The sequence below is a fragment of the Amphibalanus amphitrite genome, unplaced genomic scaffold (genome assembly GCF_019059575.1).
Source record: "Amphibalanus amphitrite isolate SeventyFive unplaced genomic scaffold, NRLGWU_Aamphi_draft 001238F_arrow, whole genome shotgun sequence".
NCBI lineage: Eukaryota > Metazoa > Arthropoda > Thecostraca > Balanomorpha > Balanidae > Amphibalanus > Amphibalanus amphitrite.
The window spans coordinates 67176-82900 of record NW_024882731.1 but is presented as its reverse complement, the minus strand read 5'-3'; the positions used below and the strand labels follow the sequence as shown (position 1 = coordinate 82900).

General features: G+C 49.2%; 1 protein-coding gene across 2 annotated transcripts in view; it reads right to left on the bottom strand.

Moving 5' to 3' along the window:
- Window positions 1-12013, bottom strand: part of LOC122371381 (la-related protein 4-like) — an 85815-nt gene extending 73802 nt beyond the window's left edge. Inside the window, exons 1-2 of one of the 2 annotated variants that reach the window (XM_043347658.1) lie at window positions 11716-12013; window positions 5401-5521 (exon numbers count right to left, since the gene is read on the bottom strand). In XM_043347658.1, the coding sequence (XP_043203593.1) occupies window positions 5401-5442 (42 nt within the window). In that variant the 5' untranslated portion in view covers window positions 5443-5521; window positions 11716-12013. Of the gene's footprint in view, window positions 1-5400; window positions 5522-7838; window positions 8602-11715 lie in introns of those variants that run through there. The other variant, XM_043347659.1, reaches the window with a different exon arrangement.
- Between the last annotated feature and the right edge of the window lie 3712 nt (window positions 12014-15725).

Sequence of the window (15725 nt, the reverse complement as noted above, 5' to 3'; positions counted from 1 at the left end):
CAAAGGCAATGAGCCATGAAATAGACTTATTTGTGAATGATTTCATTAAATGAAAGAACACTGTCATCATAGGTATCTCTACGTACTAGTTATGTCATACGAAAAAGTCCCCCAGTAACGCATTCCAGGAGTAAAGCATGAAAAAGCCCAGGAGGCGGCCTCGGTCACGGGCGGGATTTTGTAGAGTGGGCATATGAATTTTTCAGCTCAATTAAGTCGAGCACGACTAATGCAGAAACACACGGCTCAAATTATTATCTATTCACCGGTTCATTTGGTCCGAGCCAATTCATAACAGCATAGCATTCAGCAGGGTTTTGGCAGTTAAATGTCTGAGCATTCGCCGTCGCAAATTAAATAGCCATGGAAAGCGAACAAATAAAACACAATCTAGTTACGCGGGTGATCAGCTGCATGTAGATTCATTTCACTACACTATGCTGTCTTTCCACTGAGGTAATACAGAGAGTGTAGTATCATCAGTAGGACCGGTCCGCCAGGTGGGGCGGTATATCTGACAGGCTGCCGGGCGATCCGCCCCGACAGGTGGGCCGCTCCGACTCTGCCTCCTCCGACCCGCAGCACCGGGCCAGGATCGATGTTACAGCGACACCGCCAGCCTCTGCCTCTCCCTCTCCCTCGCCCGCCGGCACATCACCTCCCCACCACCCCCGGTATCCGTCCCACCAGTACCACATTCTCACGGCCCGTGCAGCTATTACACCTGCCGTGCATTGTCACCCGGACCATAGCCGTGCCACCACACACCGCCATTACCGCTCCCGGCCCGACCAGGTTTCTCAGAGTCCACACCCGTTTCTTTTGTCATCCCTCCCCCGTTTCCCATCACAGACTTTCCATATGCTTCCGGCACACAATCCCTTACAATCGTTACAGTATCATATCGAATGGAAAAGCTCCACGCCGGGTTTCGTCGAATCTGCTTCCCATGGGATACCAAACGAGTCGTTCGGTCGCCGATCCTACGTCACGCCAATAATTCTATGACGTCACCAAGCCAATCCATTTTCCGCGGCAGCCGGTATGCCTAATACTCGCGCCCTGATGCCGAGTGTCTCCTATCTGTCGGCCGGCAGAACTGCGCACAACCGAAATTAACAAACGACCGCATCCACCGCGTCGGCGGACAGCTCCAAGACCGTCTGGAAGCCGGGTAGAGACACGGCTAACTGAGGCGAACGGTGCTCGAGAGCAGCCCAGCGCCCGATTCCCGGAAGGCGAGCTCCTGTTCCGTCGGCAAACCGGCCCCAAGTGCTCTCAAACGTTACATAAATGTTACATGAACGCGGACAGTATTGAGTTTGTGATGTAACTGTGCCTTGGAGATGGTCGGGGGATGGATACCTGCGGGTGTCGAGAGGGTCGGACACGACTAGCGTTTAAACTCTCCAGAACAATCGATGTAGATTTAGTTTCACCTGAAGGAAAAACGAGATTTTTGTTAAGAAAATACATAATTTCAACACAACCGGTGACCACCAAAGCGTTGCAAAAATAAAATTAAATAATCAAGATCGAAATATTGATGCAAATTTTCAATTTTATATTCCGAAAATTGTTGAAAATCGCAAATTTATGGTCGCAAAATGCAAAAAGAAGACAAAAGTTGCACATAACAAAGAAAACAAACAGCACCAAGAAGGGTATTGGGAAGTAAAAAAAAAAACGATAGCAGATACTGCGCAGCGAGAATTCTGCGAACATTGTGCACTAGTGAAATTAACTTATCAACTTATTGACTCAAAAAATATTCATGAAATATGTTTTCTTTATTACAGCTGAAACAACCACCACAGTAGATTGAAAGGCACGGACTTACATTCACTGTAGGTTATTCCGGAAAGAAAAATGATGGCAATAAATATGAAATGAAGTTACGGAACAAGCACGCAACGGACGAATGAAGGAGTGCCTACCTGTGGAATTGAACGAGCTAATACGATTGAACTAAGGGCGTAAACGAATGAATGAATGAATGAATGAATGAATGAATGAATGAATGAACGGATGGAAAACAAGATGCCTTTGATGCGTCATTCTTAGATTCCATTCCATACCTCATCTTGTTGGAGAGGAAAAAAGGCACCTCCACCCCCATCCGACCCCTGTGACAAAGCAGGCTATCCTGTGGACAACGGCAGCAAACGAACGCCATCGCCACGCCAACAGCCGACCTGACATGCCGGATCGGTGAGACATCTGGACCACAGACGACATGTATTTGTATTGTATTGTATTGTATTTACGATCGTGGGCGATCCACACATGGCGTGGCGATTACTGCCCCGAAATAGACCAGTGCCGACCAGTGCAGTGCCGACCGCATCTGCCTCATCTCAGCGCGGATCACTGGCATAGAGGGATTGAGCAAATGTGAGCCCTGCAGAGTCTCAGCCCGAGTTGACCGGCCCCAAACACGTCCAGACCACCTGCCATCCGGACCACAGCAGCGACCTGCAGGCACCGGAGACGTCGCACCGACATGGAACGAATCCGGCCTATTACAGAAATATTCCGACTGAGAGAGGTGGTCTATTTCAGAGGCGGCACCTCGCCCACACTTTGGACTTGGAAGTGATTCGACGAAAGCTCGCCTTTTTGTGATGTTGTTTCCGATTGAGGCGATAAATCATGTAGAAGAAGGATGCGGTGCAAAGGATGCGGTGCATTAGAAGCGGCGCGTTAGACGAGCAGCGACTGGGGGAGGGTTTAGCTTGAATGTCATGAGAGAGGGTTCACAATATCAAACATCTAAAAAAAATGCCAACTAAAAAAACTGCTTGCAATCAGTTATAGTTATATTGCTCAGTGAGTCGCAATTAGCCAGATTACCAGCCCCACGCATCGTTTGTAACCTTTTTGATGCTCTTAGCCAAACTTGACACAAATACAATTTGATTCACCGGAGTAAACTCCTTTTACGAAGAACAGGCACTGTGCCATTAATTGGTAATGGCGTTACTCTCCAGCACTATTTTGGAACAACGCTTACGTAAGTAAGAGTAAAAGCGAAACTTGGCCGAAACAAAACACAGCGATCGCTTCCAAGCGTGTCATTGACCTTCAGAAAATAGCTCATCGTGATTTCATAACCGAAACGGCGAAACGGCATATTCCTAACGTGCAACAGCATATGCACGATAGCGAAAATCCCCACCCTTTGAGCCCACCAGACAAAGGGGCCAGACGGCGGCCGGTGTCGGCGGATGGCCTGCGGGTTTGACAGGGGTCACGGCCAAGGGGCAGCTGCGCCGGAGTGTCCTCGCGCCCCGTCCGGCGCCCCTGGGATCGGCCATGGCCGCCAATCTATCGCTCACAGAGTCGGGTGCGCGGGACGGGACGAACGGTACGGGGAACAAGGACCAACACGGGGAAAGACACGCCACTGGCACAGAGGCAGTAGGCAGAGACACAAGGGTACGGGGACCGATTGGATTTCCCCACGGAGCAGTGGGCCAGCACCTCTCTCTCCCTCTCTACCGAGGCCGCGGCGCCGCTCAGATCATGGTCAGATAAACCGGCCGCGGGACCGTGCGGCGCCCGCTCGGCGCAGAGCAAAACAACACTGGACCGACCCGAGATCGGAGCGAACAGAGGAGAGAGAGAGACGGCCCACCGCGCTGCCCGTGTCCGTCCAAGGCCGCCATTTTTGCTGAACGCTCACCGGTTAGACAGAATGGTAAGAAAATGCCGACCAAGGCTGCTCGGATGGAAAGAAAGGTGAGCAGCAGGCTTTGTTGTTACCATTTCTCCGTTCGGTCGTCGGAAAGACCCAAGTTCATAGAGTTCAAAGCGGATACAAAAGATGCTTTCACTAATCGGTAATGGCCGAACGGTACCGGCTCGTCGGACGAACAATTGGTCTGTAACGTTCGATTCGACTGAACAGCTGGCGCGGCAGTCGGTGCCAAGTGGCGCACTGATCCCCCAGCACTACCCCCTCCCCCTCCCGGCGTTGTCGGGCCAGTGGTCATCGTTTATCCAACGGTAGTCGATAGCAACTCGGTACGTATCTGTCGGCCGCGCCCGTCCATCCATCCGCCGCTATCGCACCTGGCAGGCTCCCCACCCGCCGAGACAGCCGAGCGGTGCGGCAAGGCGTCCCTGGGTACAGTGCTGCTACCTATCGGTCCGTCTGTAGGCTTCAGTTCGGCTACCCGCCGCAGCGGCGTCGGGCACGGCGCAGCGCGGCGGCGTGGGCCGCCGGGCGGCGAGTTTCCGAAGTGTGGAACTGCGCATACCTAAGGTCTATGATTGGTGCAAGCTTCGCCGAGATGACGTTGCAGGCTGTGACGTCATGGCTCACAGTCGGCCGACCAATCGCTGCACGATTATAGGCTAGCGGCGCGCGGCACTAGCGCCCCTGGTGTTATTATGGGAAGTTGAGCAATACATTGAAATCTAATGCATAGCTTGTGTTGGGAACAATTATGTGTTACTAAGGCATCAATGTCTCACAAATTAATTCGTCCATGCTCCTCACATTTTGCAAAGTGACCTTATATTATGCGTCATAAGGTACTACAATACGCTTCAAACAATCAACACAAAGCACCAGCCAGGCACTGTTACAAGTAGCGAGCAGTTAAGTGGCGGCAGGTGGCGCTACCATCTCCAGCATCGGTCCAGATGGCGTCACTCACTATCCGCACTATAGTTCCGCACTACCTGCTAATAAAATAAATAATAAATCCGCTAGTAAATCTGCTAATAATCTCGCTAATAAATCTGCTAATAATGAATTCGCACTACCTGCTAATTTATGTCCTATTGGTGTCAAACATCATTCAACGCCGATAGGCAGTACCTAGGTATCACCAGCCGTAATACTGAAGACATTTACTCAATGCTGAAGCGAAACGCAGTGCACAAACCACACCGTCAAAACTCAAGCACCTCGTAGGAGATATGCTTCCAAAGTGGGCGAATGCACGAATGATAACTGAAATAACACCGGTTATATATTCACGTAGAACAAGTTACTTTTTCTCTAGCTAGGGAACTCGCTAAAATTAAGACTGACTAAATATTTACGCAGGATAACTGGCTCCGCCTCTTCGCCAACTTAAGGACCCGCCAATCCATGCACCTAGCCGCCAGCGCCGAGTGATGACGTCACTCGAACGGGCGACGGTATGAATAGTTCCACACTTAGGAAACTCGCCGCCGGGCGCCGCCCCTCCCCTCTCCCCACGTGGTCCAATCGATAACATGACTCGCCAGTTACTGCGACAGGGGCAGCTGGCGCGTCGTGCCGCGCAGCGACTGCGGGAAAAAATACAGCCGAGGCCAGGAGCCAAGGCCAGCCGACCTAGCCCCATGCGTGTCATAAAAATATTACGTCATTCCACGAGCGTAGCTGGCCGTAGATCCACTCACCGTGAACTGTCCGGCTGGGGCGAACGCGCTGTCCGATGTCATGAGCGCTGTGACGTCACTGTGGGGCCGGCCAATCAACGGACGAGCAGCTGGGTCGGCGAACGGTGGCCGCGAGAAGGGCCTGGAACAGGGCGGAGCGTCGGTCAGCAGTCGGTGACGACAGCGCAGCGTCGGCGACGACAGGGGTGCGGGGGAGGGGCATACAGTCGGGGCAGGCAGGCAGACGGTACGATAAACAAAGTTCAGAAGGGCAAGGGCAAGTTCAACGACTCTCGACCAGAGTTGAGGTGACCTTTCCCCTAAGCGTGCCCTTCCTCTACTCTACCCTTTTCCCTCGCTTCCCTGTGGCGTCCCATGCCGGGAAATCGCCGACCAGCCTGCGCTATCTTATCACGTTGAACGCTCACAGGGGTTCCTTATTCGAACACTTCCTAGCAACGCGTCGGCGATGGACTTCGCCCTCAGCGATATCTCCCCTCCCCCTGTAGATTGAAGAACGAAGCATAACTGCAGTGTTCAAAGCCGTTCAAATAGCACTACTTATGACGCTATGTGACCGTGACACAGACGGTTCAGTAACTCGCGGCACGAATCGGCTTCGGTCAACAATTGGCGATACGTGCATCCGTTCTGTTCGCGGAGTGATGGAGTCAATCGGACAGCACTCCGCACATAGCGCATAGAGCAAACGAGATAGCGTGAAACCGTACCACACGGGGCACAGCCGCATGTGGCATCGACACAATACCATGTACGCACGTGAAGGTAAAAGGACGACTGACTCGTATGACTAAAATGACTCATGTCGATTCAACTTTCTGTTTGAGAGCCACCAATGTCGTAGCTTAGTCATGGCTGTCAATTGTCAACCTTGAAAAGATCAGCCCTGTCAACCATCAGCCAGACATCAGTGCCATTGCCAAAGCATAAAACATATAGAAAGGTTACATGACCTGTAGGATATAATATAGACCACAAGAAATACCACAGCCATATTCTTTTTTGTTTAGCTGGGAGAGGGTCACCACCAGTTCCATCGTGTCGCCGCGCTGACCCGGGGAGAGCCCGGTGCCCGATCTGTCCCAGATCCCGGTGGTCTCTCCCAGCCGACCGGTGAGCCGCCCCGGGTTCCCAGCCGCCCCCGCCCCCGCCCTGGCCGCCCCCGCCCCCGCCGGCGGCACCGTGCCCGGCCAACACAAACAGCATCGGAATCTGGCCGCCGCCGCCGCTACCCAAGGCCGGCCGGCCAGGAGACAGCGGCGACCGTGGACGGACGGAGGAGATCAGAGCGGTCACCGGGGGAGAGAAAAGGAGAGCAAGTGGCTACTTGGATAGCTATCCGCCGCCGCTTCCAGAGGGCAGACGATCAACAAAACTTCGCCCGCAGTGGCACCGAGACCCGATAACGGCGCAGTGAAAATCTTATCAGGCATCCAAGATCAAAAGGCGACAAAGCATCAAATGATTATATCACCCATGGTCTAACTATGTATGTTCGAAATTTGTCAGCACTGTCATGGTCAAAAAGACTTAGCACCATCTGACTCCCGTCTCGACCCTTCAATCAGTGTTGAGCTTCCCATGGACCAGGAGGACCAGCAATCAACACCTCTCAAGTTTATTATGCCGGCAGAATGACAGCAGCCACATGGCAACGATCGAGCCACAGTCGCTGAGGGTTGAGGTTTACAGAATCGTGTAAACTGTGGCGGCCATCGCCGGCTTCCAGTCCAGGCCACAGCTGGCCGTATGAGTTGTCAGAGGGAGAGAAACACCAGCCGCCGACACCAGCCGCGGGCAACAGACGGGTTATTTTGCAGAAAGAATGACGCCCAACATAAACATTGCTGGACGATGATAGGCGGATCGGACGCTTTAGTAATAACATCGACCGAAGCCGAAGGACTGAGCTACCGCATAGATCCCGGCATTGTTTAGAACTATTGCACAGAGCGAGTGCAAAAATAGCCAGGTACGGAAAACCTCCGGTTGATGATAGACTCAGGGCCATAATACTGCACGAGAGCAAAATAATAGCATCATCAGCAGACAAGCGCCTCTCAGGGAAGTAAAATTCTGCAATTGCGCTGCAATGCTCAGACTTAACTGAAGCGACTGAGTGGGCATAATGTAGAAGAAAATATGAACATCATAAAAGATCCGAAAAAGATGCATTAAGTTCAAAGACACATGGACCCATGAGCTATGATGACACGTCGGAAACGCTCCAAGATCTAGCAAACTACCCAGCATCTGAGGGATAGGAAGCGACACCAGCTAATGATGCAGTTTACACACTCCAGTAGCTGCTCCATGTCAGCGCTGTCGGCCGATTTAGTGCCACATTTCACGCCGCTAACAGCGTCGTAACACTCTCATCTCTGTTGACAGTCTTGAGACGGCGTGGCGACTGGATGGGACGACAATTTATAGCTCACCTGAGGTGGCCGAGCCGCGGCGGCTCTGTTCCGCTCAGACCTGGGACACCGGAACTCTGTGAACGTCCTCTGACAGGTGATATCTACGGTCTTCTCAGGCAGAGGCGAGACCTGCACTTGTCATCCAACGAAGAGTTATATGAAAGCTGCGGTATCTGCAGAAGCAGAGCTGCCGTGGGCGTTTCGCAATCACTGACCGAGAAGATCAGATATCCGTAATCACTCCCGAATTCAGTTCGTAACACTCGTCAATGTCTTCCAATCTCGATCACTGCGGTCACTGCCGAACACAATTCTATCTGAGTCTTCACCTTGAATCGGCGCCGCGCGCCCCGTCACACCGCTTCCGCTGATGACGTGCACTGACGAACACCGATCATCCGTTTCGCTCAGCTCCCGAGCTGCGGTCCGACCACACCCAACAGCGCGCCCGCCACGGCCTTCCTCACCAGACCGCCGCACGGTGACTCTCGGAACCAGCCAGCGAGCCACGCACCGACAACCTTGGGCGCCACACCGTTAGACGAAGGCCACCGAGTTAGGAGAGCGTTCCAACACGATTTCTGCCGAGAACAGAGCACAGAGGGCGCACCTCTCACGGCTGCCGCTGGCTATCGAAATCACCGATGGGTCGCGATGTCACCTCACGAGTCTCGCTCACGACTCAGGGTCAGGGTCACGGTCAGTTCACGACTGTGCGGGACGGTACTGGACGCGTCTGGGCCGGCGCGGTGAGGCACGCCCCCTCCACAGCGGCGGCTCTCGACTCTCGGGCCTGACTAGAATAGCCGGGCCGGGCGCGGACCGAGGCGGGCCGGGCGGGGGTGGGGGCGGGGAAGTCAGCTGGCAAGTGCAGCAGCAGCGGCACACTACCGCACCAGCGCGAGGAGAAGGGGTGAGGTCGACAGACTGCCCCCTCCCCCCCCCCCGCTCGCTGCCATGGGGGCCGCAGTGGCCACGCCCGGGCCAGCCGCTGGGCAATGGCTAGGCCAGCGTGCAATGATTTAATGATAATCGATGGTGTACAGACAGTGTCGGGCGAGCGACTTAATCATGGCTGAGCCGATAAAAACTGGAATACCGGGTGACGATCGCGCCTGATCAGTGTATAACGATCAACAAGTGTCTACATATCTGCCTGTCGGTCGGGGGGCGCCGGCCGTAATGATTCCAGCGAACCGCTTGCGAAACAGAATGCAATCGAGTGTTACCGATTGCAAAACAACCCTTCTTATCGAGTGGCACTTTGAAATGACGCCAGCTTGTTTTGCTGCGAAGGAGTTCAACCCGTCTGGTGGGTGATGGGGTTTGATGACGTGGCTACTTCAAATCCAAAGACGTTTAGTTTTTTATCGTTAAAAAACGGGTCCCAATCGTAACTTACGTGACGTAGCATCGACAATTCATAACAGTGGCGTCGTTACCCGGAATCTGCACATGAATATGGAATATTAATGAATGTGTCATTATTCCCAGCACTGTGTCAGACCTACGTCATACCTGCGATGCCATGGGAATTTGCAAAAGATAAAAATATCAGAGTCACATGTTCCGAACCGTTACGTAACAGGGTACGGGCTCAATAATACACTACCGGTAGGACCTTTGCACAACGCGTTATGTAACGACATTGCATATTACTACCTGGCAATTGACTTAAAGGGACCCTCCCACCTTAACATTAGATTTGAGTTGAGATAGCCAAAATGGGGTCCCTGGCTCACAATTACCGGTTTCGGCACTCACAACATCGAGAAATGCCTTAAATCGGAAATATTGAATTTCAAAATTGCAGCATTTTGATTCAGAGGGGCTAATGCTTAGGAATACCCCTCTGAATGTGTGACGTCAGCGCAAATATCTAACGATTTTTAAATGTTTGACTAAAACGTTTTGTAGCACGCGGTGGTATATGCTATTTGCGCGCAACATCTGCCGCAAACGCCGCACTTCTAAAATAAAGTCGCTAGAAACAGCGGAGATCCCAAAAAAGTAAACAAAAGTAAAAGTCTAATATCTTGAAAACCGGTGAATATTTTTCGGTGAAATTTGGTAGATATTCGTTTTCGCTCTTTATGAACCGAGCGACATCACTTTCATGCCAATTCATAAACTTTTTTGAAGGTGGGAGGGTCCCTTAAACCGGCGAATTCAGCGTTTCATTTTTCATTTCTGTTCAGCAATCCTCGCAGGCACGCAGTATGACATTCAAAAGATGTTCTGAGACCGTACTGTCTTTGTTCAGAGCTACTTGAAGGTTTTGAGTCTTTGGTTGAGGTGGTAATTAATTTTTAGCCCATTTGTCTCAAGTTCTGAGTGACATTTATGTCCCCATTGCCACCGAACTCGTTACCTTGGCGCTCATACCCATCATTATTTCTCCACAGAGTTCAACAATCAACAGCTCACAATGACATGACAACAGACAATATGTTTATGTATGAAGGCATCATATGCTGAGAGCAATGTGGAGTTGAACACTAGCAAACAACATAGGGGTTCTCTTTTCAGTATTTTTAATCAAAAATATTTGTAAATCTCAACACAAACTAATCTATAAAACTGAAAAATGGAAAAGAGAGCACCTTAAAACACTGTCTACACTACACTGATATCCATAGTATGGCCACTGTTTTGAAAAAGGCAAAAGCAACTCTGTCCATGATAAAGCAAACTTATGTCTTTTGGATGAGCTGTGGCAGGTCACACTACAAAAATTCAAAACAAAAATAGCTATATCCTGTGATAGATTTCTGTTCATAAAAGCTTCCAGCAGGGTATGTTTCTGCCTAAACTTAAAGAAATACATAAGAGCAGTCACACTTTCAGACAGTCCTTAGCATAAAAAATGCACTAAACACAAAGTTACAAAGAAGTGTTGACTACTACCTACATTGGAGTAACTGGTTTCAAAACATGTGCAGTGTAACTGCATCAATGTTCACCTTTCACGTTTTCATCTTTGTTGGTGTGACCTGAAGTTATTTTAATGCTACTCCTGTCCCCTGCTCCTTTTACTTTTCATGAGTGGTATATTTGTTGAATTCAAAGAAGATGCAGATATCCAGTAGCTAAGCTATTATCTTCATCTATCCTGCTTTAGCACTGTAGTTTTAACAACTATAGTCCCCCAAAATAAAATTATACCAAGAGGTTCAGATCAGATGCTTACATCCAGTCATATGCTTCAGATGCTTACAAATTCAGATGCTTTCATCCAAACAAATTTATGGCTTGCTAGGTAGATATAAAATAGGCAAGCCAAATGGTAAGAATAGGATATTCAGTGAAATTTCAAATGCAAATAGAGTATAATGTTATTGTAAATGTAGACTGTAGTCAAGTGGTGCATAACTCATGCTTGATGAGATATAGATCCGATAAGGACTAGCAACCAAGCATACCTGCCTTAGCTTTACATGCCTTATTTGCATCTGCCCTTTTTCCCATCATTAGATATAATCTATCATCTTCTTTCACCATTTTTTTCATTATTGTTATAGCCAAATGATAAGTAATGGATGTCTGCCAAAACGGATGACTTCTTATGACATACTCAGATGGCAAATTAGTTGGAAAAACTTAGGGGAGCTAAGTTGAAATCAAAATATGTTTAACTCAAAAGTAGAGTGGATATTTGATCAGCAGACAGCACAACTTACATACAATTGCATCAACAACATACATATCAATATGCTTTCATTGTAATTGCAAATTTGTCCATCACAGAATTAGGAGTGCTTCCAATTTCCCGCCTCACCTGCCACATAAAAGTTAACATGATAGTCTGCAGTCTGCACTACGCAAGAGCCTGTGGGCTGTCAGTGTCACTGGCCTCATCCGAACAGGCAAAAAATAGAAACGTATCAGTACTCACCTTCAAAAAGTCAGTGATCCTTGACGCTTCAATGAGCGATCAAATTTAGCCTATGAGATGAAAATAATTCCCTTCAAAATATTCAAAATCAAAACAGATGTCGAAAAGCAATTAAGCATGAGACTGCCCACCGCCGTTGGCAGACGCGAATTCAAATTAGGCAAAGTCCGGCACGAATGCAAGAAAATCTGCAAAGATTCCTAGCACTGTGCTCTGGCAGAAGCACACACTAAGCACAAGGAGAAAATTAAATAATATCTGCTGATGATCATATGTTCACCACCAAATACAGCACACGCCTTCCGAAGGGCTCTCTCTATCGTCTGGAGGTTTCGAAAGATGCTCTCCAGAGATGGCGCTAGTAAATTTGGCTGACATGACGTCATGCTAAAAAGTGATGGGTTTTGTGAGAGCAAATGTAATAATAGTTGAAAATTTTGTACTTTTGCTTAATTAAGAAAAAATAAATATACAATTGTTCAAAACAGCGTTTTCCTCATTCATCCTTCATTGTTTTTAGAGGAATATAGACAGTTTAAATATTTTTTCTTGACCGCAATTCGCACACGCACTAAATTAAAAGCTGGAGTTTTGTGCGTTCGTAAATCGTGATTTGAGAAAATAAGTTGACAATAATCTTTTGCACTTTTGCTTTACAATCATTTTTCAATGCAGATAAATACATAATTTATTCGAAAATAGGCATATCTTTGAAATATTATGATTTTCCACAAGCAAATTTTCCCAAAAACTTGAACTACTTACAACTGACGAACGCATCCAATAATCTGGATGTCTTAGGATGAGTTCGTCATTTTTTCCCAAGGAAATACGATACAGTTCAAGCTATTTTACCGATTTATTAGGGTACTTTTGCCAATGAATTAATAAATAAATGACAACAATTAATCTCATTATCAACCATACTCGGAAGAATTTTCTTCGCATAAGCGCGAACACATCCGCGCTTTCATGAAAAGTCACGCCTGTAGATGTCAGGACTGCTGCTTTATGTTTCGCAAGGTGGCGCAGCGCGCAGGGTACCGACTACCGAGGCTGAGGTCTCCAGACTCTCCACCACGATTTAACTTGGAAATGGCCGATGGGGAAGGTCTAACCCAAAAACGGACGCCCTTTTACACAGCTGCATAAAGAGAATGAATTATTGGCATAGCTGACCACACGTCCCCTCCCCCTCTCCGCCCCAGCTCAATAGGAAATATCGCCTATTTTCCTTAGTCAGTTATATTCTGACTAATTTCTCACTCTTCCCAGTAAACCTTAACATGCATGATGCAGATGTTCACTGCGTAAGTCGTGTGCTTCCGTAAGTGTGCCAACTATATAGTGTTGCCTACACTCTACAGTACAGCCTACTGCTTCCCCATTGTCGTTATAATTGGTGATTCTCAGGTCAAAAGTTACACAGTGGTCTCAGAGAACAATCGTTTCAACAAATTAACGATTCAAACCGTTGCATTCTACTTATATTCCGGTCAGTTCTGCTACTAAACGATTCCGGCAAAACACTCTTTAGGTTATGTATTAGCGAACCACCACACAAAATTCGCCCAATCAATGGTCAGTTATTACTGCTGGGCTGAACCGTCATACGCTATATAGCCTATTGCAGTCAATATTTTCAGAACGATACTGACTGACGAAACACAACGTATTCGCGGATTCGCACATACGTTGGCACCCAGGTGGCCTGTCAGCAGCCGCACAAATCCGCACAGCGCAGCCGGGATTTGACATTGAGATGGTACACCGTAAAGCATGCCTTTCCACACAGGCACAAGCACAGGGACACAAATTCTCAAAATCCAAACTTATTCCAATACTGGTCAATTACGAATAGGCATAAAGTTTTGAGGTTTTCTCATGTTCATTCTTCTTTCAACACACGCGGCAGACTGCAGCAGCTGCAGAACATCTCACAGAGCTGCGCTGGATGCAGTCATGAGCTGGGACACGGTTTGTGACCAATGACCGATCGGGGGTGCCAGCCTCCTCCCGGCACGCGATGCACTGGCCGCCGCGCAGTCGATGTCGGGGCACCGCCGGCATTCGCCGACAGGGTTCCATCCGATTCGGTGTATTGGTGGCAGCCCGAACAGTGACCCACGCGAAGCTGGCGGACGTCGATGGCCGATGAGCGATGCCCTTCCGCGACCGGCGGTGGCAGTCGGTCCCACATCAAGAACAGATACCAGTCATGCGGTCAGTCGGCGACGGCGCTGTCGCGAGCCGATCTGATGGTCGCGCGGTGGGCGTTGCCGACGTCCACCGGGACCGTCGACTGGGGGAGCGCGGCCGCCTCTTGGCCGCCGCCTCTGGTCGGCGCGCTCGTTGCGCTGTGGGACGGCATCCACTGCAAGTCGTTCACTGTGAAACGGTCGTTTGACCGGACCTGGCAGGCGGGGAAAGGGGGCCTCAGATGAAGTAAAACCATCCCTCAGGCCAGCTTGAACTGGCTCTCCACCTCACCATGTTAGATAAGCAGACACCCTCGTGATCATCGCAGCGATGATTGCCAATTGGTGTGTCATTATGGGAGAGGATGCCAGCCTCCTTTGCAAGATAGTCTGCCTTTAAATTAGTGCAGCCCGACCCATTGCCTGTGGCGCAGACTGGGCTTGATAATGCAGTGCAGGACACACCAAACGTAAGCTGTCATCTGTACCCCCTGTGCAGTAGGGCTGACTCAAGAGCCCAGAGTTGCCCTCCCCCCACCATTCTGTGCACGTGATAACTGGATGGGACATGCCATGGTCAGCATCTGTTCAAAAGCTGCCCTAAGCATGTAAAGCTCCACTGGCATGCTCAAGCATGGTCACAGTCAGTTCTCACTTCTCAGTTGAACCTCCAATGGAAACCCATCACAAAGTAGAGATCAGGGCGCCTCTCACACTGCAGCACACTCAACGACTGAGGCACCATCTCATCACTTGCAGGTGGTTCTTGCCAGGAGCAATGCCAGCCACGCACATCAGGTGATAACAGCAGTGTACAACTGCAATCTACAAGCATCCATGTTCTTTCTGGTTTTCTCCTGTTGAGATCCACTGCCATGCATGAACTTGATGGGCTTTTGTTGCGCTCCTCCCATGTGCAGACAGGTTTCTGCTGAAACAAAGCAAAGCAAATGTGATTAATAATGGCCCTGTTTCACGGCACCATCCAGACACTGTGTGCACTGGTAGCTACGGCATACCATAGCATCACTCAAATGACGTTGCATGTGATCTCTTAGTTTATGATCAATCGCGTTTGGAACAGAGTGAGAGGTTCTGAAAAACCGTACCAAGAACAGAGGTTTGAGTTCAAATACTGCTAGCATGCTGCTGGTGCTGGTACCGCAGCGTGCTAGCGTTCTGGGATGCTGTCATAGCTTAGCGTCACAGTGAAGTTTGTTGACACTGCCATGGAAACCCAATGCTCTGACACACGCAGCGCACTGCAGTGCACTGCAGTGCTGAGCACTGCAGTGCGTGCTCTGCTGTGAAACACCACCCATGAACGTTGGTTGCATGACCAGGATGGAGCAGTGTGGCAGACAGTGATTTTAATTTTAATTGCACTTCCTAGAGATTAAAATGTTGTTGGTGAAATTGCTATTCATTATTCCTATTACCATTGTCTAAATTTCACATTTCAAGACAGCATCAGCATTGACATGTTATATAAAATAAGGTTTAGACTTCAGGTGGTCCCGGGTTCAGCAAAAAAAAAACAAGGGCAAAAAATTGTCAAAAAAAAATATTTTAAAAAAATACCTGCTTTCATCAACACCTCATCTAATCTAACCTCATCCTCATCTAACAAGGCCCTAAAAGCAAACACCGTTTGAATAACAATGTAATATTTTGCAACCGCTGCACCATTACTGTCACGTACGCTATCCCTAGATTGGTTGCTGGTAAGTAGTGGTTGTCGTCATCAACTCGTCATGCAGCAGCTGATTGGGATGGGCGGGGCCTATTTTTATCCAGGCGATAGAGAGAGCC